Source organism: Neodiprion virginianus, chromosome 4, assembly GCF_021901495.1.
Source record: "Neodiprion virginianus isolate iyNeoVirg1 chromosome 4, iyNeoVirg1.1, whole genome shotgun sequence".
Taxonomy (NCBI): Eukaryota; Metazoa; Arthropoda; class Insecta; order Hymenoptera; family Diprionidae; genus Neodiprion; species Neodiprion virginianus.
The window spans coordinates 32,403,089-32,428,792 of NC_060880.1; the positions used below are offsets into that span (position 1 = coordinate 32,403,089).

At 45.6% G+C, this 25,704-nt stretch overlaps 1 protein-coding gene across 1 annotated transcript in view; it reads right to left on the reverse strand.

Annotated features, from left to right (window-relative positions):
- Nucleotides 1-1,733: 1,733 nt before the first annotated feature.
- The window catches only part of LOC124302349 (MOXD1 homolog 2), a 91,635-nt gene continuing 67,664 nt past the window's right edge, over nucleotides 1,734-25,704 (reverse strand). The window contains exons 4-9 of the mRNA XM_046758460.1: nucleotides 10,186-10,380; nucleotides 7,862-7,948; nucleotides 7,201-7,383; nucleotides 6,470-6,922; nucleotides 6,182-6,375; nucleotides 1,734-5,612 (exon numbers count right to left, since the gene is read on the reverse strand). Of these exons, the coding sequence (XP_046614416.1) occupies nucleotides 5,150-5,612; nucleotides 6,182-6,375; nucleotides 6,470-6,922; nucleotides 7,201-7,383; nucleotides 7,862-7,948; nucleotides 10,186-10,380 (1,575 nt within the window). The 3' untranslated portion in view covers nucleotides 1,734-5,149. The remainder of the gene's footprint in view (nucleotides 5,613-6,181; nucleotides 6,376-6,469; nucleotides 6,923-7,200; nucleotides 7,384-7,861; nucleotides 7,949-10,185; nucleotides 10,381-25,704) is intronic.

Below are 25,704 nucleotides of genomic sequence, written 5' to 3' on the forward strand. Positions count from 1 at the left end.
CTGTCAACTCGCCCTCGTGACTCGGGTGTAAACGACTCCATCATCGGATTCTCGAGGGGTTCATTTATTATTATTATTATTGTTTTTTTGCACGAAAAAACGAGCTCTCGAGGTGGCGTGTAAAAATATTGAATTGTGTACGAGCGGATACGTCGATAACTCAACGCGCGCTATGCGCTATCTGTTGGATCGAGAAAAACGGAACAACACTCTCTCTCACTCTCTCACCCGCGTATCTGACACTCCCGTCTCAATTCTCCGAGTCACGATCATCATCGCAGAGAATAAACATGTGCTCGCGGTATGTGTACAAATCTGCGACCGTCCCGTTCCAGGTATGGCAAACTTCTGATTCCAGACACGAGGCAACCATCGTTGATACCATGAAGACTCTTCACGGTTGATAAACACAAGTGTCGAGCAGGCAATGTGACAAGGTTGCGAAGGGCGTAACTGAGCAATATGGCGTCTGAAAGACTTGACAACAGATCGTTTCGGGTGAAATGTGCGTGAATATCGCGGTATGAAGAAGCTCTTGGGCTCTTATTTTCGTACAGTACGTTGACGTATACTGAAAGACGCGTTGGAAAATGACGTTTGCAATGAAATATTACGATACCTATCATGGATCGCAGCGCAAAACGATAGTGTTATTAATAACTGCGAGGCTTTTCGAATTCACTACGGGGGATTGGATGAATGATTGGGATTTAGAGCATAAATAATTGAGAGACGTGTTTAGAAAAACATTTACATATTTATATATATATAAAATATAATACAATTTGTTACAGTACAGATGATAGTAGTGGCTAGGTATTTAACGTTAACGGTACATAAGTTTAGATTAGGCGTAAACTATGTGAAGGAACAGGGCAGTCGGTGTTTAATAAATTATATAATCGAACTCAATTTACAACGATATAAGTCAAGTCGTGTATAATCAATTCGAGTTTTAGTTTAATTTATTCTATCGCTTTTGTTTGTTTCTGTATTTGCACTTTTTCTTTCTATGTTGCTACATGTTCATCTCGCGAGTGTGTCTATGGAACTATATATCAGGACGTGTTTTAAACTACTATTATTACTATATACAGGATTCCTATATTTACACAGTTCTACGTTCGTACTTTCTCTCTCTCACTCTCTCTCTCTCTCTCTCTCTCTCTTTATCCATCCCTCTCGCTCTTCATGTTTCTCTCATTCTATTTCACTCATTCCGGTTTTCTTTCATCTCGTGACCTCGGCCATCCTTTGACTTGCTTCATACCCGCATTACGCGGGTCGTGTTTGTTTAAATTTATTATTTCGACCGACATTCCCTAGGTTTCTACATACAATATACACATAAAGTGGCGACGCTCGCTTGACCACAACATGTTTCATTTTACTGAATATTAGGTATGCAGGGAGGAAAATTTTCCTAATGCAAGAATAAATAAATAAATCATACTCTCTGAAAAATATTAATCCACATGATCAACAAATCAACGACTCTTGATTATAAAAAAAAATGCTCTTTGATTGTACGCAAACAAATGCAACTCGACGATTTGTCCCAAGAACATGAGACAGCAAACTCCGATCGATTGTAAATAAAGACCCTGCAGTTTCCCGTGTTCATTGCGTGTGAAAAAGGAGCGATAGGCGAGCGTCGCATTGAAAATTAACTATAACATACACATGATACAAGATCGTCGTATATAGACATAGCATTAATATCGTCTTCTATCTAACATAATTCCAGTATTTTAAGTGACTCGTTTCTTTTTCTTTTTTCATTAATTTTTATTTATTTTTTTTTTTTTTTTCTTATCATTGCGAAACTGTCACGCTTTTGCTGATTGTTCTGGTCATATCACTGGCAGCTCCTTGTGCCCCCCAGGATCTCTCATTCCGTAGCTTTGGTCGGCTTAATACAGCGGTAACCGCATAGCGAGTCGCGTGGTCGGATGGAAAAATATAATTACTACGGACCAAATTTATATTTGACATTCACTTCTTTTCTATTCGCAAATTTTGAAAATTAATATAAACGAAAGAACATATTTTTTTTTTATCCATAACTCAACATTGTACGCGACGTCCACACCAATTGCATTCCGGTTACCACTTATCAATAATAATAATAATAGTAGTAGTATTAATAATACAATAATAACAATAATATCGATACTTTTATTCAATTTGAATGCAACGCAATCTCCGGACGATTCGGAGATTGAATTGAATATCCGTGACTATAATGTTGTATAATAGGTATATGGTATTGCGATTGTAAGCGTATGCAATGAAAATGCAGAGTAAAAATGAAAGTGTATTCGTGGATGTGGGGAAGAACGAAGAAAGAAAATTCGGAATCGAATGTCGATGGTAGAAAAAAATATGTCAAAATTGATAACATTGGAAAAACGGATTAATATATATGCATAACGGGTTGGCAGTTCGAATGGTGACGTTTTTTCGAAATACTATTTAATTTCCTAAGTATATTATACAGCGTTTAATTTTTACGATTATAATTTTTTTTTTTTCTCTTTCTTTTTCAAATAGCAAGTTAACCGCCCTACGGCCTACACACACAAATCCCTATTACATTTACGAATTACTGTATTAAATTGTAAAATTTTTTTTTACGTATCATAATTAATGTTTATCTATTACCTGCTATATACGGGGTTGCGGCTACTGTATGTCTACGTTCTACGATGGGGTACGATTTTCTCAACCTCCGCGCGAATTTATGGTGGCAGGAATTCATATTCACTTGCCTAAGGTTCGGCAAAGGAGAAGGCGAAAGGAGAGGAGAATGAATAGAGTGCGTGCATATGTCGTATTAGCAGGGGGGGGGGGGGGCAGTCTAACATCAAAAATGGAATCCGTGGCTTACGTTTCCGTTTTTATAATTTTCTAATATTGCCTCCCTGCTTCTCTGTCACGATTATCGTACGTCAATGTATTTATTTTTTTTTTCATGTTTCTTTCTGAGCGATGTCGCTTGAAGATCGATAAATACTTACAGGTGTACGATACAGTTCCCTTAGCAGCAAATTGTTACCGAATAAGAAATAACACGAAAAATATACAGGTGAAAATATTTTGCAGACGAAATCAGTGAAAAATTCAAAAGGTCGATGATTCCGATTAAGTAATATTTTCCGAACGACATCGCAATCCCTTCGCTTTGAGCTAATTTGCTTGTGTATATTATATCATGTATACCGTCTATAGCAGAAAGACTGAACGCGTGTGACGATTAATTTATACATATTGTTATATCGCGTTCGGTTTTTAGTCTTAAACCTATTTTAGGGACAAGGCTCTAGGCTAGAGGGTTTCAGGATTACAGTAATTATAGATATCAATTACGGGGGTTCGATATTACATTAGATTAGGTATCAAATCGTATTTGTGGATGAATATATATAGAAAAGTGTTAACAACCTTATTTCAAAATAATCTCTCTCTTTACAGTAATTTAAATAAATGAATAAATAATATTTTTCCTTTACTTTTTTCACTTTTCATTCTTTCTTTTCTTTTTCTTCATTTTTCCATTTTTTATGTTAGGGTACGTATTCAAAACAATAATGATAATAGTAACAATAATAATAGTAATAATAATAATAATAGAATACTGGGTTGTCGTTATACTGTACATGATAACACACAAGAGAAATCCTGCGATATATAAGCGTTGGTTAAGTCGTGAAGTAATTAATCAACGGTCGCGAATTTAAGGCGGAAAAGCTTTTTCTTTAGAGAAACAAATAAAGAAAAACGGTAAATGAAACAAGAGAAAAAATGTTCGCGTCTAGTCCAAAAAAATATACCAGCCTATTAATAGCAACGTCTGAGGCAACGATTTATTACATGTATACATTATTATTACTATTATCATCATCATTATTATTATTATCATTATTATTATTATTATTCTCGGCACGCGAGTCAACCAGCGCTTATATACATATATTTCACAAAATGTCACACACGTAACGACCCGTTTCCATATAATAAATTTAATAATTAACAAAATTTACAAAATCCCGACGAGACCCAATCAACGACCGTTCCGGCGAATATTGCGGTTTACAATATATAAATATATAATACATATGCGCGTGCATTGATTACGAAAAACGTATATTATGTACAATAATTATGTACACTTGAAAATTTACACGAGAAAATTTTAGGAAAAACGAATAAAATAAAAAAAAAAATATGTAAAAAGAAAATAGAAACCCTCGGTGTGCGTACACACAGTAGTGTATATCTCAAACTATGTGTACGAGATGCCTCGAGCAGAATAACGAGATAATAGAGTCAGTAGTTGGAGGCGTCGGTAGAGGAATAATTTAAACGCTCAGGCGTAATTCTCGGACGCGATATACGTATTATACATATTATAATGAGATAACTAGTATATGAGTGTATAAATATATACATAATGTATATACGGTTTAAATTCCGTATATCGGACATGGACTGGTTCTCGTCGGGCAAATAAACAGCCAACAACAATGATTGATTCAATATTACAATTTATCTCTCACTTCATGTCTCGCGGAGCTATTACAATACCTATAGATCATAGATCCCGAAACACACATATTATACGTTACATGTATCGGACTCGCACCGTCGCCGGGTATTTTTCTTCATCGGCCAATCGCGAGGTACGCGCTCAACGTAAATAAGCATAAATTGTACCAACAGTACGACAGCCTCGCATCGTTTCTCCGTAGTTGTGTCGTAAGAATTAATTTATCAAGTTTGAGCTGTGAATAAATAGTGAAAATTAGGCGAATCCGTTGATCGGCGAAAAGAAGAATACCCTGCGGGAAACCGCTGCGGCGCGATTTTATACTCATCGCAAAATCGCGACGGGGAACAAGAAAACAAAGATCAGCAAACGTGTTCGCGGATACGCGGAAAATCTCCTCTGTCCGATATGCAGGTATCACATACTCACACATTCGTGTCCGATCCACGTATCCTTGATCACCCCGATTCTCGATCCTCGATCCTTGATCCTGAATCCTAGCGGGACACCACACCTCGCACTTGACACGAAACGCGAAACACACAATCGGCACCAAACGAACGAAATTCACCACCAAGTTTGCGGCACGTCGTGAGGCGTTCATCTGAGAGCGGCGACGAGGGCGGCGACGACTAGAGCAACGGATACGCTTCGGGTCCTGGAACTTCCGGCGATGGGCCCTTCGCTGCTCCGCGACACCTTGCTTCGCACCAGCTGACCCCGCTCGACGGCGTTCGCTTCGTCGCTGTCAGGCTCGACTGGGCTTCCGATGTCGCCGTCCTTGCTCAACAGCTTCGAGAACTTGTTCTGCGTCGGCTTCTTCGTGCAAGGTAACGTCGGCTCTTTGTACGGCGTGATTATCCGCGGGTAGCGTGATTCCAGCTGCGCCGTGCCCGGCAAAAGATCGCCTCGACTGCTCCAGCAGAGCGGTTTGAACGTACCGCTCCGCGTGGCTTCCTGAAAGCTCTGAAAGCTCGTCTCCCAGTCGTAGCTGACCAGGCGCTCCTCCAGCGTTAAACCTGAGAGCTCAGGGGGCGCCTGAATCTTCACGGGACTCGAGTTACTGGAACAAAATTACCCAGGGATCAGATTTATGCTCGGAGAAATGTGTTTATCTACAGTATTACGAGAGGAGTGCTGAACCCGAGTACGCGTCACGTAATTCAACACGTCGCATCGGCTCGTTTCTTTGGTCCAACTTTGTTATATCTACATCGAGCTGCTGCAGGTACAACTGGGTCAACGATGCCAATGCGCAATGTCGAAAAACAGCGGTAAACTTTTCTCTAGCCGAGGGACGTGTGAATTAGTTTATACATAACAGCCGGTATGTCAGCTCTACTTATATTATCACTCAATTATGAAAAAAGGAATCGACGGTTAGGGGAATAGAAACCAGTTCAATTTAGAAACTCCTTTCTTGGGTTTCTCCTTTCAATAGACTTCCGTTTTACCGTACGATGAAACTTAGCTAAGTTGAAACCACTGCCAATTTCCGTTAGAACAAAGTCAATTACGGTGCCAATTGCATCGAATTCCGATTCCCTTCTTTCGAGTGGCGACCGGCACTGCGGAGCGTCGGTAGAAGCGCCAGAGCGTGACTTAGATACAGAGGACGAGTGTAATACTCACGGCGTAAGCTGCTGGATTCCCAAACTGTGGAGAACGGTGGGCAGGGAGGGAAGCGAATAACATAGCGAGAGCTCTATCCGTGGGTAATAGAGAGCAGATATCAGGCACGTTTCCTCCCTGGTGGTCAATCCGCCCAATGTAATCGCAGCCCTGGACTCGGACGAATAGGTGCATTCAGCTACCAGATGATCACCCTATAACCCAGGAAATTAATCACTTCGTAAAGACGACCATTTTCGTGGGTATCGACTATGTTCCCGGAATCGCGGGACTAGGAGTCCGACTTACCGGATACACCTTGACGGGTCTCTGGAGTCTGCGATACTCCTGATAGCTCGGGTTGTAGTTGGTGTCCGAGGCGATGGGCGGGAGTTCAACGCTGGCGCGTATCTGCCTCAGTCGGACCTTTTTCCCGAGCTGATGAGTGTGCATTATCACCGCGAACATGTTGACCCCGTTGTTGGGAATGGTCTGACCGGTGCAGTCGGCGACGCAGTGACCCTCGGACACGACTTCCGGCTGACCCGGGGGGATGAGGTGCCTCCAGTTCGGGTCTATCCCGATGCTCAGCACTCCGGCATCGTGGACACGCAGCCGCTCCGTGTAGAGGAGCCGCAGGCCCGAGCTGTCGCTGATGAAGGCGTCCAGCTGCGGGTTCGTGTAGTGGGTCTCGAGCATGTAGAATTGCGGCCCCGCGTGCGGGTCGAGGGCGTAACCGGCCTCCGGGGGGTAATTGAAACCCTGCGAAAACGAGAAGAGGGCAACGTGCAGTTAGACCAAGAGCGCCGAGATCATCTTCTTCGCAGGGGGCTCAAGTTTCGACGTGAACCGCAAAGAGCTGCAGGACGACTCCTTTGCGGTACATACGCGAGAATCCTTACGCCGCGTGAACGCGGGCTGAAAGTGACACCAGCCACGGCAATCACTCCACACGAGTGTGTTTGTGTGTGCGGTCTGTGCTCTGTGCTCTTTGCGCGAAAGGAATAGGATTATCAAACTCGTAACTTCTCTCGGCTTACCTCGGACCCCAGACTCCACGTGGCTGCTATTGTGTTGCACTGCAAGGTGGGCTGACCTGATTGGTAGCAAACTCCACCCGTGGAACGAGCCGCCGTTTCCAACTCGGCGACGGAACCGCGACACTCGTAGAGCGTCATGTGATGGAGATACTCGTGGCTGCCAGGCTGGATAACCGGTTCGTACTGGAAATTACAGGGAAGCGGACGATCGATTAATCGATTTCCTCCCCATTGGCGGAAAGTGAGGCGATATGTTTGCGAGTCACTCAGCGGTGTGCAGTTAGCACCGAAACGTGTACGACCATGGAAGAGCAAACATATCGCGCCTCGAAAGGGAATGGATAATCAAAGGGTTGGCACGACTCGCTCTCGTCTTTGGGTTCGCGCTAATCACGTTATACCGTCAATTTAAACTCGAAGGGCTCGTGATAAGTGGCAATGCGGACGACCCCTCATCCACGCGTCATCGATGTAGCCCTCCACCTGATTGTCGTCGATCACCCTTCACCCTGAATTAGCCCAATTCCATCCTACCGACATCCCCTTTCCACCGTTCACCCAGTTAGAAGTTGCCCCTTAACCCCTTTCGCGACACGTGCGCGTACGAACGAAATATTTCCGCGATACCAAAATGGCGGACGGATAGAAAGTGGGTACTCACCCTCACGACGTGGTGCTTGCGCCGGATCGGCGGCATCTCGAGCACCCTGCACCAGAGCAACGTGTCCTCCTCCATGGGCAGACGAACCTGGAGAACATAATACAGAGAAAAGTTTACATTACGTTAGCGTAGAAATTGTTTGAAATCTTGGAGATACTATTTCGTTATACAAGGTCCGCAATCACGCGTCGACGCGTGATATTGCGTGCGAATTTTTTTGAGGGTGGTGAAAATTCAGCTGATATCACGCGGGGTTACCTTGAACACGGAGATTTCATTACATAGCTGATTTTCGGCTCGACCCGTGTCTCAAGGATTACGCGGCGTGGCCTCGGCGAAACGCTGACTCTTTCGTTCTCTGTTTGCCGCCGGACAAAGCCTAATCTACAAAACTTGCTCGGGTGTAAACGTCGCCACCCCCGCTTCTCCGTCTCTCTCCCTCATTCGCCCCGCTTCTATTCCATCCCTCTCGGGCTTTTTCGCCCTACCTTGCACGCCCACGTCGCGGCAGAAGCGCGAAAGCGGATCGTTATCACTCGGAATAACCTCGAGCGAGATACATATCAGGCTAGATCGGCGTGCTGCGGTAGTCTCGGTGTAACCTGCAGGCGCAAGGAAATATACGCGAGCACGAATTCGACTTGGCTTAAGTCGTCTCAATTCCCGGTAAACCGAGAGCTTGAAAAATTGGCTGCATTCTTGTGTAGCAGTGAGGGTGATTTTAACGCAGGGGGAAAAGTGTGGCGAAAGTTGAAAATGGAAATACGTTGCGAAAAAAACAAGCAACAGAAATAATTCACTTCGCCGAAACTTTCCGGGGATTTATTTCACTCTGAACCGCTTCGCTTTATCAAAAGACTCGGTAGACTCTCACGCCAAACAACGATTGTAATAAAATTTGAGTTATTCCTCTAAACATTTTTCCAAAACGGCCCGCTAATCAGAACTAATCCCGAATTTTCCATTTCGTCCCTAACTCTCGTGTTGATTTCTTATTTTCCCAAAAATATTAAATACTTGGCAGTAAGAATTTTGGTTTAAATATTTTTTGTACTTAAGGGAATTGTTGCTGATACGTATTCGAATGTGCATTATCATTTTGGTGATTTATAACAAGTTGAAAAGTAAATTTTTGTCGGTTGCTTCCACTTTCATGTATTCGGCGCAAGGTTTTTGCACCTCAAGTGCTTTTTAGAGATTATATTTGTTCTACAATTCGAAATTATGCGTCGCGCCGAGAAATATGTAATACGTGTATGAATAACTTTGCATTTTATTAACGTTCACTGATTTCAATTCTTACCGAGTTTAAGCTTGCATTCTACGTCGAATGTAGACACTGAGAGAAAGAGAAGGGAAAAAACCGCTGAAACAACCGGCTCGGTGGTCTTCTCGCAGGTACCTAAGTGAGTGCCGGGGCAGCCTTTGTAGGTTAATAAAATAAAAAGTTCCTTTCCGTTGTCGCAATGTGTCCCGTAATTGGAACATCGCAATTCGGAACAGCTAGTCGCCTCTTCTAGCACTGCACCCCAAGGTGTGGCTTGTGGCCGTTTCTCGTTCTCTGATACGATAGGAAAATACAATTTTCCCCGTTCTCCGTGCCAGTTTTTGCTATGCCCCAAGTTCCAATTTCAATTTTGATCTACCGAAATTAGCACTTTTATTGCTCATTTTCCATAATTCGTACATCCGTTACAAAAATAAGCGACGAACCAAAGAGAGGCAAAAATACCAGAACGGTACCTCTGAATATTTACGTGTTTAGCTGCGTCCGGTAAATAATCTCTATTCGAGAATATCGCATCGAGTTTTCTGCGGTGTTTACGGGAGTTTTCATCACGTGTGATTATTGGAATGATCGCAGTCGAGTCGGGCGGAATACTCGAGCAAATTGAACGAGGGTAGGGAGGCAGGGCGAATTTTTATCGGGGTGCAATTGGTTCCAACGGAGGCATTGTACGACACCGAATTTATGACGACATAAATCGGGCGCAGGTCACATCCGGCAAAAACTATACGTTCATTAGCGTTGGAAGGTCATAGATTACGATGCATAACTCGACCCTCACTCGCCGTGCGTTATGATCACCCTTTTATCGCAGAAACTGCCTGTAACTTCCATTGATTTTCTGAAGCCTTCCGGAGCTCAGGAATTTTGTTAATCGAGCGATTTTTGAGTGATTCCTGCGAATTTCCAAGTATTTTCATCATTTTGAGAGCATGCTCGGTAAAAGTTCCTGGTTGTTACACGAAAAATCAGCGAGTTTCCGATTACTCGAAACGAAGATCACACCATTAGGTTGTAAAAAAGTCGATCAACTCACCTGCTGGTTTAAGACGTCCCAGATTTTGAGCGGCGTCTCTGGTTCCTGGTTTCGTGAGCTGCGACGTGGCTGCGCATCGCGTTGCACGAGATAAAGGGGTCTCGTCCCCCTGACGTCTCCGTGATCGGGCAAAACCCCCGCAGCTGATACGGGCTCCTCGGCATGATACTGCCAAACGACCTGCATTGTGTCATTCTGAAACATGGAGGAAAATCACGGTGTTAATTAGTGAGACGTCACCTTAAAAATATCGGAAAGGAGAGGGTGAAGAGGATAGAAAACGCGTCGAATTGACGGTGTGAGAAATACTGTGTTCGCAAGATTACAGGCAGAAGAAATTAGACCTAACACCCAAGGCGTCTCGAAGCTCTCTGACAGACGTCGAAAATGTCTCGCCAGCTTAGGTTCGTACTCCTCTTCTCACTTTCCTTCGCATCCTCGCCGTGTTTCGGCGTCGCGACGTCAAGAAGAGAAACAAATTAGCGAGTCACTCTCTAATCGGCGCGGCGACGACTGCCCGAGGATATATATATGTATATATATGTGTTATATACATAGTCTATGCGGCCTGTTTACTTCGGTATACAAGCTCGTTTACACAGTCCGTAAGTTGGAGAAGTAAACCGTTTGAAACGGCGAATAGGCTAGAAGTGCAAGTGAGGCCGACCTAGTGGCTGAATGTTCTTCGTTTTACAACATTCAACGTGAAGATTAAAAGAAGGCTGAAGTGCCGGAGCACGGACGGAAAAAAGGAGAGCTAATACGGAGTATTCACGTGAACTTAAATACAAATAATCAGACGATCAGTTTCGGAGTAACGTCCTTATTTCCTTTAATCCGTACCCATTTCCGTTGTATATCTCTTCAAGTTTTTTGTTTTTCTACCAGCGTTTTTTCGTGCCAATTTTTTATACGTGTGTATACGAAAAACATTCCGAGGCTCGTATATCATTTGTTGGAAGGAATTTTGAGGAACTCGCACTGTCTACTCCTTAGATGTTATACGTAAAGAAAACTGACAAGCTAAGAGGAAAGTGTTAATGAAGAAAAAAGAAGGAAAAAAAAACAAGGTAAAAAATGTAACAACGTTAAAAAAAAATGGGGAAAGCTTGTTTTCCACATATTCTCAAGACTCATATCTTCTTGTTCACCATTTTTCCCAGGCAGGGTGCGATAACATACGGATATTAATTCCACTTGAAGTGGAAAAATTCAATTCTCAAGCGTCGCGCTGCTGCCAAGGTAAATGAAGCGTGCCTCTCAGTGGCAGTCGACGATTTTTCCCGCTGTCCCGAGTCGGCATAGGAGGCACGAAACATACAATGCCGCGACTTCGTCTCCAAGAACGCGTGCGAAATGAATTTTGAATTTCTTCGGTACCAGCTATTTCATTTTTGTCCGAATCCACATTTTTAGGACGAGAAAAGGAAAAAAAAAAGGTCTACCGAAATAACATCGGAGGAAACGACGAGAAGCGGATATTTTCACATAATATTCGAGGGTGAAAAGGATCGGCAGATCGTATTCATTAAAAAAACAAAAATAAATAAACGTAACGACGAGCCTATGAACGCAGTCTCACAAGAGGCAAATTCTAGATATAATTGACGGATGCAACGCGGTAACGCGTTTCCTATTACTGCTTTGACTTTCCTGCAAAATTGTACGATTCGCATCCACTGCAACAGCCGCAGCAAGGAAAATGTAATGTGACAGAGATATGAACGGCAGTATACATGTAAATATTAGCTCCATCTTCGGGATAAAAAATATACTCGTGTTTCAATCGAGGAAAAAATCTCGAATCGGCCTGGGGTTCTACGGCTGAGGATAAAGGTTAGGGAAAGGTCGGAGCTTTGATCTTATTTCGAAGCACCGGTCGAGGCTCAAGCTTGCGAGCGCAAAATCAGCCGACGTCGATCTATTTGCGTTTATTGAGCTGCGATAAAAGGGTAGCGGCATTGCTACAGTGCGACCCGCGATAGAACCGATTGGAAAAGATAAGCAGCCGGGGAACGAGGAACGAACCTAAGAGATCTCGCGCTACGTTGCTCACCGTGAGTAGAGAGAAAACGGCGGAAAAGAGAAGATCGAAATCGGAAGAAAAAAAAATGTGCACACGGAGGTATATGTATATTCTATATAAATGTGAGGCTTCAAAGGAGAGGGATCGATCAAAGAAAACCTCATCTTCAAGTCTTACGCAAAATCGTTCTGCTCGTACGGCACTGCAAAAAGTTGTATAATATATGAGAGAGAAAAAAACGAGTGAAAATTTTCAGTAAATTACATATACAACGTTTTAAATGAAAACAGGGAATAAATGAGAGGTGAAATATCTTAAGGTGGAAGAACGTGCTTTTGAGCTGCACCGCTTGTTACGATCCGCATTCTCGCGGCTCGCACCGCGTGGCAGAAGTTGGAAATGAAATAGGAACCGAGCTCAACGAATGAGACGGGACATCGGCTGCTGCAGAGGTATATTCTCCTCTCTCGTTATAAAGTAATTCGAAACTGACGTGAAATGAGCGTAACACAGCGGCGCCCCGTTCTCCGTCCGTGCAGATGAATGCCGCACGGCCACGACGACGATGTTGGATGCCGTCAGAGACGCGGTGGTTGCCTAGTGTTGTCGCAATCGCGCGCGTGAGGAACTCTCGTGAGAAGGATCCATAAATTTCGCATTTTCATTTTCCGAAAGCCCACTTGCTCATCGTGACAGAACGTACCCCCGGGGAGCTTTCGCAATAACGTATAGAGCCACCTCGCCCCCCCTCCCCCCCCTTGCTCCTCATCCACACCCAGGCGTCGGACTTAGCCGCGTGTCACGTGGGTGTGCATCCTACAAACGTGCTCGACGCTGCCGCACAAGGGCAACGGGGTGTGAGTTACACCCTAGAAAGGACGAGGACGAGGACGTGGAGGAGTGAGAAGAGTCCTCTGGGAGCCGGGGGAGGGGATTCGGGAAGGCTTTCTCGGCCAAGGGGTGAGCTTATTCACAATGCCCGCAGTAATTGCATCTGTGCCTCGAACTGGCGACCCGGGATTCCCATCGATTCGACAATACAAGCACGCCGCCGATATAACTTGCAGCAACAGCAACTGCAGCAGGCTGTGCGCCCCTGCATCCCTGCGGCATGTTCGCTATATCGATTTTAATCGCGGTAAGTTCCGAGCGATTGATTCCACCGTCGAAGCGGGTATATCATATCATCGTATTGGAAAATAAACCGGGTGGTGCTGTGATAGAGCGGAATCCGTTTAAACGTCCCGCAATAGGGTCTCAGCATATTGTTTGAATCTGGATCAGGGCCGGCGATGATATCCTTGGATCGGGGTGCTTTTACCCGATCCCATGCTTCTTCTTCCGGCAGGAGCGAGCAAAGGGACCATCGGAGAAAGCGCCAGATCGTTTACTTTCTAACCTTTTGAACGGGTGACGACCCTGTGATACAGATCTTTGGGTTGCGCACCGTGCGATATTCCGTCTTCGCGGCTTAGAGCCGGCGGGGAGGGGAAGATAACGTGACTTTTCATCCCTCGGTGACTTTCTCCGAATCGATATACAGTGGTACCTGATCTGGTTACGTTAGCCCCTGAAATTTTGTTTGCTCCAAAGCTCGAAACCAATCACCTCTGACGATGAGCAACCAATCGATTTCGAATTGCAGGTTATACGTACAACTGACGAAAATCGTTTCAGGAATACAAATTATCTAGCGTTGTTTGACCGATCGGTGAATCCCTGAAGCATTCGTACCTTCTCACTGGTTACAGCGAGGTATTATAAATTTCTTTTACGTGAATTGTAGAGTTTGCCTCCCTCGTCTTTGCCTCTGACGTGCTTCAGAGTTACCAAAGTGTTTGAGAGCGGCGAATTCCCCGAGTCGTCAACTTAATATAAAGCAATTTACACTCGGTCGAGGGAGAATGTCTCGTGGTCCGCGAAGACACTCACACACACACACACACACACACTTTGAAAATGGGCGAAAGGAGACTCGTAGCAGCCGTGGCCGTCTTAAATATAATATAAGAGCTGGGTGTGAGCCAATAAAGGATCCTCTTTCTTCAAAGTAACACCGTTAATTAGTTAGACTAGGCGAAGGAGAGCCGAGGGAAAAAATAGAAACTTGGACATTCCTTCGATCCACCGTTTGCCATAGAGAGTTTGGAGAACTACGCTCTGGGGATATAATATCGAAGAGAACGAATGGCGTGGGTGGATCATGCCGGCTATACATATCGGCAACGTGATATGGAAATCTAATATCGAACATTCCTCCCTTCCGCGCAAGTACGAAGGCGAGCGAGCGATCGAGTCAAGTGCGGCAAGAGGAATTCTCTATTTTCAAACTTGCGAGTTTTAAAAAGCAATTAAGGGCTATCGCAGAATGCAAACTTCGTCCGCTCCCCAATTTACCCAACTCCCTCCGCGGCTCACCCCGCCCTTCTCCCACCTCCCACCACTCATTGCTCAACTCTTATTCTACCCCTAACTAGAGCAGGCTCTTCCCTGCCCCTCGCCACCATCGCCAACCCCATTATCGAACGGCTCAACGGCGAATTTCAAAGTTAGTTCTGCCGTCGTCTCATAACAAGCTTGAGTCACCCTATTGTTGGCGTTATCGGTGAGGAATATCGAGACGAAGGAAACAGAAATAAATAACTGTAATACGCACGTCGTCATAATGTTGCGTATCTAGTAAAATTACTGGTCTGTTTCCGGCCTCGCCGAAAGTGGCAGTTAAAAATAAAAATTTCAAATGGAAGAAAACACCACGTTTCTGCCTTGCGCGCAGTACGAAGTTGTATCTATTCGTTGTTATAGTTAGACTCGCGTGGCGTGGCACTCGATCATTTCTTCATGACTTGGAATAACCAAGGCTAAGGGTCGATGTTATTCGTTATTTCCTGCGGCTTCGAGATGTTCATCTCACCTTGCGCAGTGCTATTGCCCGACTTACCATAGCCGCACGTATCGCGCATGTGGCAGATTTTTAAGACCGTCGCTTACGGCAATCCTAAACTGGGCTCAAGAAGGCCAACGATAACTCGGAGAAGGAAAAAGGACTCTCGCGTATATGCATGAGCGCGTTGTCGTCGTGACGGTATAAAGACTTGGACGGACACCGTTTGCGATCATGGTGGTTTCAGGTGACTAAAACCGATTGCGAGTAATTATGAAAAAAAAAATAAATAAATAAATAAAGCAAAACAAATAAGGTGAGGAAGAAAAACCCGAGGACGAGGAGAGAAAGAAAGGCAGAAAAAAATCATTCAAATTGCAGGCAAACAGGGCGTGGAATACTCGGGAGTGGTGGCGACGACGAGGGTGGTGAACTTAAGAACGACCAATTACCATAAAAATAATTTGCGGCCCTAAAAATCCGACGTAGAGCCCCGCGAGCTGCCGCGCTGCAAAGAAAGTTAATGTTTGGTTTAATTTGTAATTTAAATGCTCCCTTGGCTCGAGGAGACACGACCCAACGAGGGATGTTTTCGCCGTATATAGCCTGAACTTTCCCCTTTCGCAACCGCGTAAAAAGAAGCATGACGTCAACCGCAAGAAACGCGCACGGACTCACCGCCTGAAAGATTAAACTTTTGCACCAACTTCAACCCCTGTCAACATCGTACAACTGAACTTCGCACCACGTTTAGTACAAGGCTGTGGGCCGTTGTGCGTTACGCGTGCGAAAAGGGCCAGGATACGGTGAAACTGGACGACGACGAGACGCATGGCGTCTTTATGCAGGTTTCGTCGAATCGTTTTTTATCGGACGAAAGCTGCTTTCGGCGCCGTTCTTAGACGGACATCAAGTTATACTTGGGCGCTACTCTGGCCATTACGCGGTTCGATAAGAGGTCTACTCAAATATTTAACCTCACTTACAGGCAATTACTACATCCTCCCTCTGTTATCTTGGAGCGGAATGCCAGGGGGGGAGGGAATGAAAACGCACACTCCCGGTTTGCAGTTATAAAGCGACGCGTAGAAGGTGGATAACCATAACGGTCTACCGCACGATTTTTCTCTCAGCTGTATCGTGATTAATTATTAGCCCAAAGATTTTCTCGAGCACTAAATTTCACCCCGTATGCACGCGGGGGGCGAGAAATACGGAGTGACGTGTCGGCACTCGCGAGATTATTTCGCGCTAAAGAAGAAGCGGCAGCGAGGCGAGTGAAGAAACAGCTCGAAACACCGGGTTTTCACGCAGCAACAGCAACAGCAGCACCAGCACAAGCAGCAACGACGTAAATGCTAACGCGGGGAAATTGAATTGCGCCGTACGCTATCCATCATGCGTCGGGGATTAGCTATACATTCGCATTTCACTCGGTTCAACATAGTTGAACGGATGGGTAGTCATGCAGGTAAAACACATGTTAGCTCTTAGGTATGCCGCCTCGTCGACGGTGGCGGTGGTGTTTCAGCTCGGGAATGTTCGCTCGTTTCACTCCCAGCTGCCTATAATACATAATCCGCCGCTGTAGCAGTGACTCGTGAGTAAACTTCTTCAAAACTTCAAATGAGTCACGAAAATTGACGAGAATACAGGTACGAGGACTGTTTCAAGCAGCTGGCACGAGATCGGTAGGTATCTACGTCTCGTGCTGCAATTTTAAGTAGCTCTGTACACGACACGGGAAAGTATTACGTACGCTCCGGGATACAAACCTCTACCAAAGTGCCAATTATTTCGGTTCGGGTTTCCTAATGAGAAATCGAATAGATAATGAACTAGACGATCCCGTGCTAAGAAAAAAAAAAAAAAACCGAGAAGAACAACCAACGATTCTGATATCATTTTGAGAGTAGGTCGAAGGGTCGACTATAGCTTTGAGTATCCTGATCGATGGATAATTTCTGCTATTCTATCATAATTGTTGAAATATCGAACCATCGAACAGTCCGATGTTAACGAACTTTCCGTCGGTTTGCGAGTTCTGTGTGGGTGTCTTTTATACGTCGATGGATGAAACGTAAGTGTAGTTGAATGTGTGGGCGTGCACGGAGACCTGCGATTATAGTTATGGCGTAGAGCCACGTACGTCTCGGTTGAGATTTTCAACGTAACGATAGAATGCATATTTTAATAGACGTGTTAACAGTGGTTATAATCTTGCCTAATAGCCGTATTTGCCGGCGTGGCTGGTGGTGGGTAACAGCTTGGCATGGCTTGCATGCATGTAATTTATTTTACCGCGGCAGTCTTCGTTGTTCCCTATGTTTTTACACTCCTTAATCTCTCATTCGAAATAAAAACCTGGTACACCTTTTCAGTACATTAGTGGGATGCGGATTACTCATTCCGACGCAGCAGAGTGAGCAATGCTTTATGAAAAAATTTACGATCCGGCAAGTAGATAGCAACAATAGTTGCAGCGCACGTATTATACAGGGTATATTTTTATAACGAGAAAAATCCCCGCCCATACAATCGTACACAGTACCGCATTCAAACGAGGGTATCCCTCGCCATTCATTGTTAACATCAACCCTGAAACAACGGCGGAGCAAGAAAGTCGGTAGAAAATAATTAGCGGAATGGTTTCAGCGTTCGAGCTTTGGTTCGAAAGTGAATACTGCCTCCGCGATGCGCTCATGTAAGATTAAGGTTAGGTTTGCATAAACAATTGAAGTGAATACCAAATTTTTCGCGCGAGAAAGTTTGTGCGTCAAAGTCACCCTGCTTTTAGGGTTGACTCGACGTTTCGTTGTCAGACCAATATTGCCAAATATATATAATTTACAGGTTTCCAAATGTCAAGTTTTCTTTGTTTCATTCGAACGGTGCGAAATATGAGCCATCGCTTTGAGAAGTTGCAAGAACTTCGTTACAACTCGCCATCAGATAATACCGAATGAATACTCAGCGTCCGTGCACCACCGGAAGTTTAGAAGTGTAAAGGATTCAAGATCCTCAAAATCGTCTCAGATTTCATTCAGCACCTGTCAGATCTTACCAGTACCTTATTCCGTTGATTGCAATGCCGTAGAAATTTTCATGCTCGAATGTATGTTTCAACGTACAGTAACAGCTGAATCGACTCTCCTATCGGTTATTCAACTTGGTGATACATTCTGTCCTAAGTACCAAACTGTCGTAGGTTTTTCATCCGCAGTCTTGATTTACAAACACGCGCAGTCATAGACGTGTGATATAGCGAAACTCCCGTAAGACGCTGAAAAACTGTTGATACATCGGATAACTGTGCAGTTTTAGTGGCTGCATGAATAGAACGGCACGAGCCGTAACGGAAATTGGATCAATCGTCACGGTAGGAAATTGTGGATATACGGTTGGCAAAGCCAGAGCCGTGCTGCACGTACTCGTTTGTTCGTTATCAGGGAAAAAATGGTGGGAACATAAAACAGAATCCACCTCCATTACTGGATCTGAGGTTCATGCGGGTTATCTAAGCCCCGTTTTATCTCAACGGCACTTATTGTCTCAACGTATATAGTAGACGAGGTATAGACGTATAGTAACGCCTTTCACACCCCCCGAACAAGCGGTACTCGATGACCTTGCCATTTCTACGCGATGCTCTGGCTCGTCTATGCGAGTCTGCGAGGAAACTCTATCCTGCACCTTACCCCGAGTACAAGCGGTAGGTATGGCACTGTTCCCTATCAACATTGAGCACACGTTCCTTCCACAAAGCGAAGGAGGGCGTTTAGGGGCTCTTCTCTCGTCTCTTCACCTCGCCACTTCTCTCGTTTCTACCTCGTATCGGCATTCCGACTGTTATCCAGATCAGTAATTAGTTTCCCCATTTGGTAGATACGAGCTTCGTGATTTGTAATAATGGAGAAGATGATTGGACGGGGGCCGGATGCGACGACGATACGTTCGCGCCTCTCACCCTGGAGGTCAAGAATTGAATTTGAGATAGGTGATCGCACCCTCCCACGGAGAGAAGGTGGGTGAACCTGTGAAACTATAAATCGTAAGGAGTCGCGCGACGCCGTCCTCGAAAGGTATAAATAATATCCCACCGAGCCAATTTCGCATCAAGAAACACGGTATTTACGGTGATATTTCGTACCCCCTAAATAGTATTAGACAGCTTTATCTCTCCCGGCAAGAACAACGTGACACGCTTCTTATCTCGGCTGGGACATTAAATAAGCTACAATTTGGTCCGCGGGGAGTCGCTCGCTCCAAGCAAACGACCAACCCCACGCAAATTTCCAGTCCTCTTTTCCGCTACTCCAAATTACACCCGGGGAAACATTTGTGTAATTTTTCGTTTCGTTTCCCCTTTTTCCTTACTCTCCTTTCTTCGTGTCCTTTCATTTCGTTCAAAATTGGTCCGCAACCATTTCCCTGGTCTCTGGTCGTAGCCTTGTCGAAATTCTTACCTGCGTCACGCATGCCTCGTCATGAATTTTCGCATACATCGTTAGTCGTTAGTTTCATCAACACAATATAAATTTCACGTTTCTTCTCGTGAACGTTTATAGTATCGCACTTGGAAGTGCCCGGGGATAGAGAAGGATGATGAATTTGTCTGATGCTTGAAGCACGATTCCTGTACACCCCCCCGGGTACAGCCGGGATGGAAATAAAGTGACGTTGAACGGTATAAGAGATAACCAATTTCCCGTAGCTTCTTCCCAGCGCCGCACACGCGGTTTTACTCAATAAGGGTAATAAGGTAGAGATTTCAAGTCGAAAGACGCGAGCGAGCTGCATCCTGGGTTCTGTGAGAAGAGGGTGAGGCTTTGCAGGCTATAAGTTTGTTAAACTATCGCTGATTCCAAGATATTTGCTCGGGATTAAGGCTCCAACTTTGCCTGCAGAAGCGGAGACGACTTCTCTTAACTACGCGGGTCGAAGTGTTCCAGGAACGTCTCTCCGGTACCGCGCCTCGGAGCCAAGATCGGTAGAAAGACAGCGCCGAGAAAGAGGGAGCCAAGGGAGGTTTTCGAGGCACGAGGGTGTCGGAGCACTCGGATCGAGAACTGGAGCTGTAAACTTGAACGCCAACTTGGCGAGCTCCTAACTCAGGCTGCAAGTATGTAGGTGGCTCCACGTCCTATCGGATCCCCGGTCCACCGAGATAGTTCGGGATTACCTCCTTCCAGGTGCCGCCGAGAGCAGGATGACTGCGCTAACTCTGATTTGAAGGATAACCGCGGACATAATAGTTGCATTATCGCCCTCAGAGAGAGAGAGAGAGGTAAAGACGGGTAGAAGCTGCTCAAACGTAATTGGGAAAGTCATGCATACTGAGAATTCGGTTTTGGAAACAGGCACGCGCTTCTGCATCGGCAAAGCCAAATCCTGGTCCACCCTAGCATTACCTATACATTATACTCCCGTAGCAGTTGGTCAAGTTGACATCCATAGACATCCGGGCAGTGGATACGTGGACACGCTATTCATCCTCGAGGTAACCGAACCACCCTGCGCTCCAGGACAATGGATCTCTATCTAGCTCTTTGGTTTCACCTCGATGTTATCTTGGTCCACGCTGCCAAGGCAAGGTCAACGCGCCTTCGCGACCCTGACGTCGTCGATCCGTACGCGTATTAAAATAAATACACCATCGCCCATATTTCACCACCGATTGATGGATAGCGTCCGTTGTCAAGGCGCATACTTGACGTGCCCGTTAGCCGCGTACCTGCTCTATCCAAGCAAAGTATATCACGATCGAGAAACGAAAAGGGAAGAAAAACACCTCGGCGTCGGTCGTGATTTGTACTAGCAAATGAACAAATAGTGACAAGGAACGACCGTCGTTGACCGCTCGACTTCCACATCAACTTCCAACGGAGCTGGATCGCTGCACGTGTATAGAAAGTCTACGTATTGTAGAGCTATTTCACTCGACGAGGCAGGCCCGCGCTATTTACGGAACGCGGCATGAATCGCCGTTTTCAAACCATTTGTTAGATAAATTGCTGGTGGGCGGTTCGCTCGCTTGTATACCGACGATTATTCATCGGAGAAACGGCAATAAATTAATTACAAAAGGGGTTTTTGCATCTTGCTTCGTGATGCAGTTGCTGCAGCTCATTCGCTCGCTTGTCAGCGGTACAACTCTTGAGGTTTCTACGTACGTACAACGTACTGGCGCACGAAAATACGCTACCCGTATTAGCCGAGTGAGCAAGTAACGAACTAGCCGCAATATTTATCCGCGATAAAGGGGATCGACGATCCAACTACTCTGTAAAATTCCTTCAAAGAGATAAAATACCCCGCAGTTACAAAGGCGCTGGTCCACGCCAATAAATACGCGCGATAACAGCTTGCTCAGGTGTTTTATACTCGGCCCAGGTGCAGCTGGCTCCTGGTTCCGTGTCTCCAAACTCCTGGCGATAAGAGTGACCTTATTCCCCGCCTCAGAACCTCAGCACCCGCCTTGGAACAGTAGCGAACTTAACAGGGCAAGACTCCCGCCTTCTCGCAGGGTGCTGGAAGTGTGATCAAACTTTCCTTTTAGAGTTGGACAGCGTCGTGTTCGCGCCCCGCAGCTATTTCTCCGTAAATTGTTTAAAAAATTCAACCCGAGGATTACAAATTCACTTTTCAAACTTTCTAAAATTTTCAACATTAACCGAATCACTCGGTGTGAGGAGTTGTATAGGCTGGCGATGGATTGTTCCTGGAGCGGCAGAGCTTCGTCGACTTAGCGTAAGTAGGAAGGATTAATGTAACTCCTTGAGACCCGGTGCAGGTCTGAGCATCGAAGCATGCAGGGCTCGGCGGCCTGCAGGTATAACCAATTTCATCTTACCCGTCAAGCATGCAAATTAGCTGCATACAAAATAAACCAATGCAAACCGGAAGTTATCGCCTGGTCGTTGACGAGAAACGACGCGGAATTCTGATCGTGCGATGTTAGCGAGCGAACCCCTTTTTTCCGAACAAGAAACGCGTTTATCGTATGGAATCATCCTCTTCCGTTTACCGGCGGCATCCTGCACAGCTGGCGTTGACAAGACGGCCGAAAGGGTTTTTGAAACTATTGCACGAGCAGATCCTGCGCTTACGATGATTAAGTTTGTCTCGAGTTGCAATGAGCCGTATAAAGGTACTATCGGGCCGATCTTCGTCCTGAGAAAACAAGCGAAACTCCTTGCTCCTCCCATATCGGCGGATAAAATCCTTCTGATAATTATCGCAAAGTGCAGAAGAGCACCTCCGGTTTCTATTCGTCGAGGGGACGCAGTCGGAAAGGATCAGATAGGATCTTTCGGTTACAAGTATGGAAGCGTTACTCCGAGTCGTCTTCGTGGTACGTAAAGAAACTTCGCGACTTTAATAACTATACGATAGCACGGCGAAGCTTCGAGTATAACTTTGTGTAATCTGTGACTAATCTCGTAACTAGCGCCGGTTCAACGAAAGACCGGAATTAAGGATAATCCGAAATACGAGTTTAATTGCTGACCCTTCGGATCCCTCATAATCGCGGACCGACGTTCCAAGGGATTGGTCCGGATAGCTGTAGCGGGTAGAAATCTGATTGCGAAACTGATTTACGAAACTTTCGTTCACGCGTTTGGTAAATTGGAACCAAAAGTTGGCGACATTATATTTCCCACGCTCGTATACCAAACAGAAAACTATATCCAACAAGGAGGAGATTTCGGTTTTTTCACTACGGCAATCGAACCGGCGCAATATAAATTTTCTTTCTCACAATTGCGAAATTTGCAACGATATAGTTCAGTGTTCGCAACCGACATTAGTTTTTTTAAGAAATCGAAAACACGCTCAAATGACACGGTGCTCCTCAAAAGTTGTTTCCGTCGTTTGTTTACAAATCTTGGATAAACATGTTTTTGGCACCGCTCTGGAAGAAGAACTCGAAATACCCTTGCTCGGAGTGGGAAAAAAGATAAAGAATGAAAATAAAACAAACTTTTCTCAGAGGTAAACTATTGCCACCGTAAATAGGATTCTCCAGTGGTTTCCTCCCCATCATCCCCGTTTCACCAAGGAAGCTCGCGTATTCGCGACGGAAAATCAGCATATAAAATAGCGAGAAACGACGATGCCGTACCGCCGCATTTGTAGAGAGATCCAGACTCGCGGATCGGATTCAACAGCAACCAAATGTCAATTAAGAAAGTTTTCACCTAAGATAGTGGGCAACGGTTCAACGACATCGGCCTGCCACTGATATTGCAGGTATTTTCGTAGAGCAAAGGTAGGCGAGAGTCGTCAGAAAACCGAGGTAGAAACCAGGTCAACAAGCCAATTTTATACCGGTAAGGGCATCGCCTTATTTCGGCCCCCAGAGTACGTTCCTCGGAGCAGCGAGAATCCCCGAGGGACGGGGTCGAATTTACATACCAGGAACAAACAAGCAAGGCAGTTCGTTCGATCGTTCCGCGTCTCGCGAAGATCTGAAGGGAGAAAGAGAGAACCGAGAAAGGGAGACGGGATTCCCAGGATTTTCGCGCGAGCTTTCGCCGTACGTCCCGACGGTCCGTGAATCGCGCGCGGCATCATCTGTGCTCTCACGTTCTTTGGTAGTACCTCGTAAATTTCCAACGAACCAACCGTTCGACGAATTGCTTCCTGGAGTAGGAATGCCTCTTATTAGTTCCATAACCCGGTGCGAGGATCGATTCCCTCGAGATATTTCGTGACGGAAGAGAAAAGGGAAGGTCTTACAACGGAAATTCCGCCATGATTCGTCCGTCAGCGACGCGCGCAGGATATCTCGATTTTCAACGTACACGTGTGATATTCGACAAAGCCACCAGGCATTGGCAGTTGGAAATTAATCAAATTCCCCTCCCCCCCCCCCCTGCTATATCGTACTAATCTTTCTAGATACGAAGACCGAATGCGAACCGAGCTTTCGAAATACTGCTGAATATCCGCCTTGCGCGCCGAGACGAAATTCCGAAGGAGTTACTTTACCTTGCATATACACGACATGAGCGCACGCCGCGCGCCGGTCCGCGTGATGAATCACGCATTACCCGAAAGGTCGGAGTAAAATATTACCGGTATCTAATTGTACTTCTTTTCAGCCGCAGTCAAATTTCTCAACTGACGTTTATTCGATCATCGCAAAGTACTCGTCTTGTTGGTTGTCGTTACATCGTTCCATCTTTCTCCGCATAAAATCGCGATCCCGATACACACGTAACATGTCCGACCAGACGATGGTTACGTTTCATTCACCTAATAAGAAGTAATGCAACGCAAAGGTAAATATTATACGACAATTCACCCCGGATAAGAAACCGTGTCGCCACGATAGTTAAGAACCGCCGTAGACGTCTTAATCACGGTAGACGTCTACCCCATCTGAAAACGCCGTAAAACGAGAGCCGAGTTTTCAAGTTGCAGCTTGATTGCACGTTTCACAAGTGTTTGTACAAACAAACAGATTTGGGTGACCGAGCTGTCGGAATCGCGATAGATCGAACTCGATCGGTGACTCCAGGCAAACGGCGTGGTGTGAACGAAAAAATACACACGCGTGTTGCAGTCAGCGTGAAAACACACAGCGTACCCAGGGGCTCGAATAGGACGTCACGCGATCAGATAAAGTTATGCAGACCGTCGGGCTGTTCGGACGCTGTTTCCCGGGGGATAAGATCTCGATTTGTTTGCTATTTTTAAAAGCACATGCCCGCCGTACGGGACGCGTGCGATATGTATGGGAAAGGCAGGTATTCTTGTTGCGTGTCACCCACGCCTCCCCCGGCTTTCAAGCCGATCTCAACCCCTCAATTTTAACCCTGCATATATAATAAAACCGACAGTCACCGACCTCGAGCACTCGCGGGACGTTCGAAGCGACTCTGCAGCTGCAACCCGCAACCACAAAATTATAACCGTAGAGATTTCCACCCGGTGCATTAGCCGAGAGTCTCTACTTAATTATATGTAAATACGCAGGGCTGTTTGTCTAGACCAGCGAGGTTGTGCGCCGTTGGTATAAGTCGGGCGTCGCGACGCGGACGCCCTCGAATACATGAATACATAAGCCCTGAGCGCGGCTCTCCTAGGCTCTAGGCTGCATCGCGGCATCGGCAGGCGAGGGCGAGTAATATCCGTCGGCGAGCCATCCTCGAAACGACGTAATTCCGTAGTACCCGGTTATTATTACATAAATGCGCTGATCATTATACGCCATTGTTTAGCATATAACACGGCTAATGGCGTAATCGCTCCCTAACCTCGACTTCCCGATTCTCGTCGATAAAACGGCCGCTCTGTTAAACACGCGTTTTGATTGTGGCTTTTTCTCATTCGGAGGAAGATGAGCGATCACTGCTTGTCATTACGACGCAACTGGTTGCTCCGCGCCTTTTGGAACGGTTCTTCGATGCTTCTTCACCGTGAACCGTATGAGGTCTCCGGTATTACTGCCGAGCGCCGATGCGGGGGGTTTACGATCTCGAAATTCGCATCTTTACGGGGATATCTGTGCGGGTAATGCAGTTTTACAGAAATTACCCACTTTGCATGCTGCCTATTACCGCGTGGCCGATCTCGAAACCTCGAAAATTGCTCTCCAATT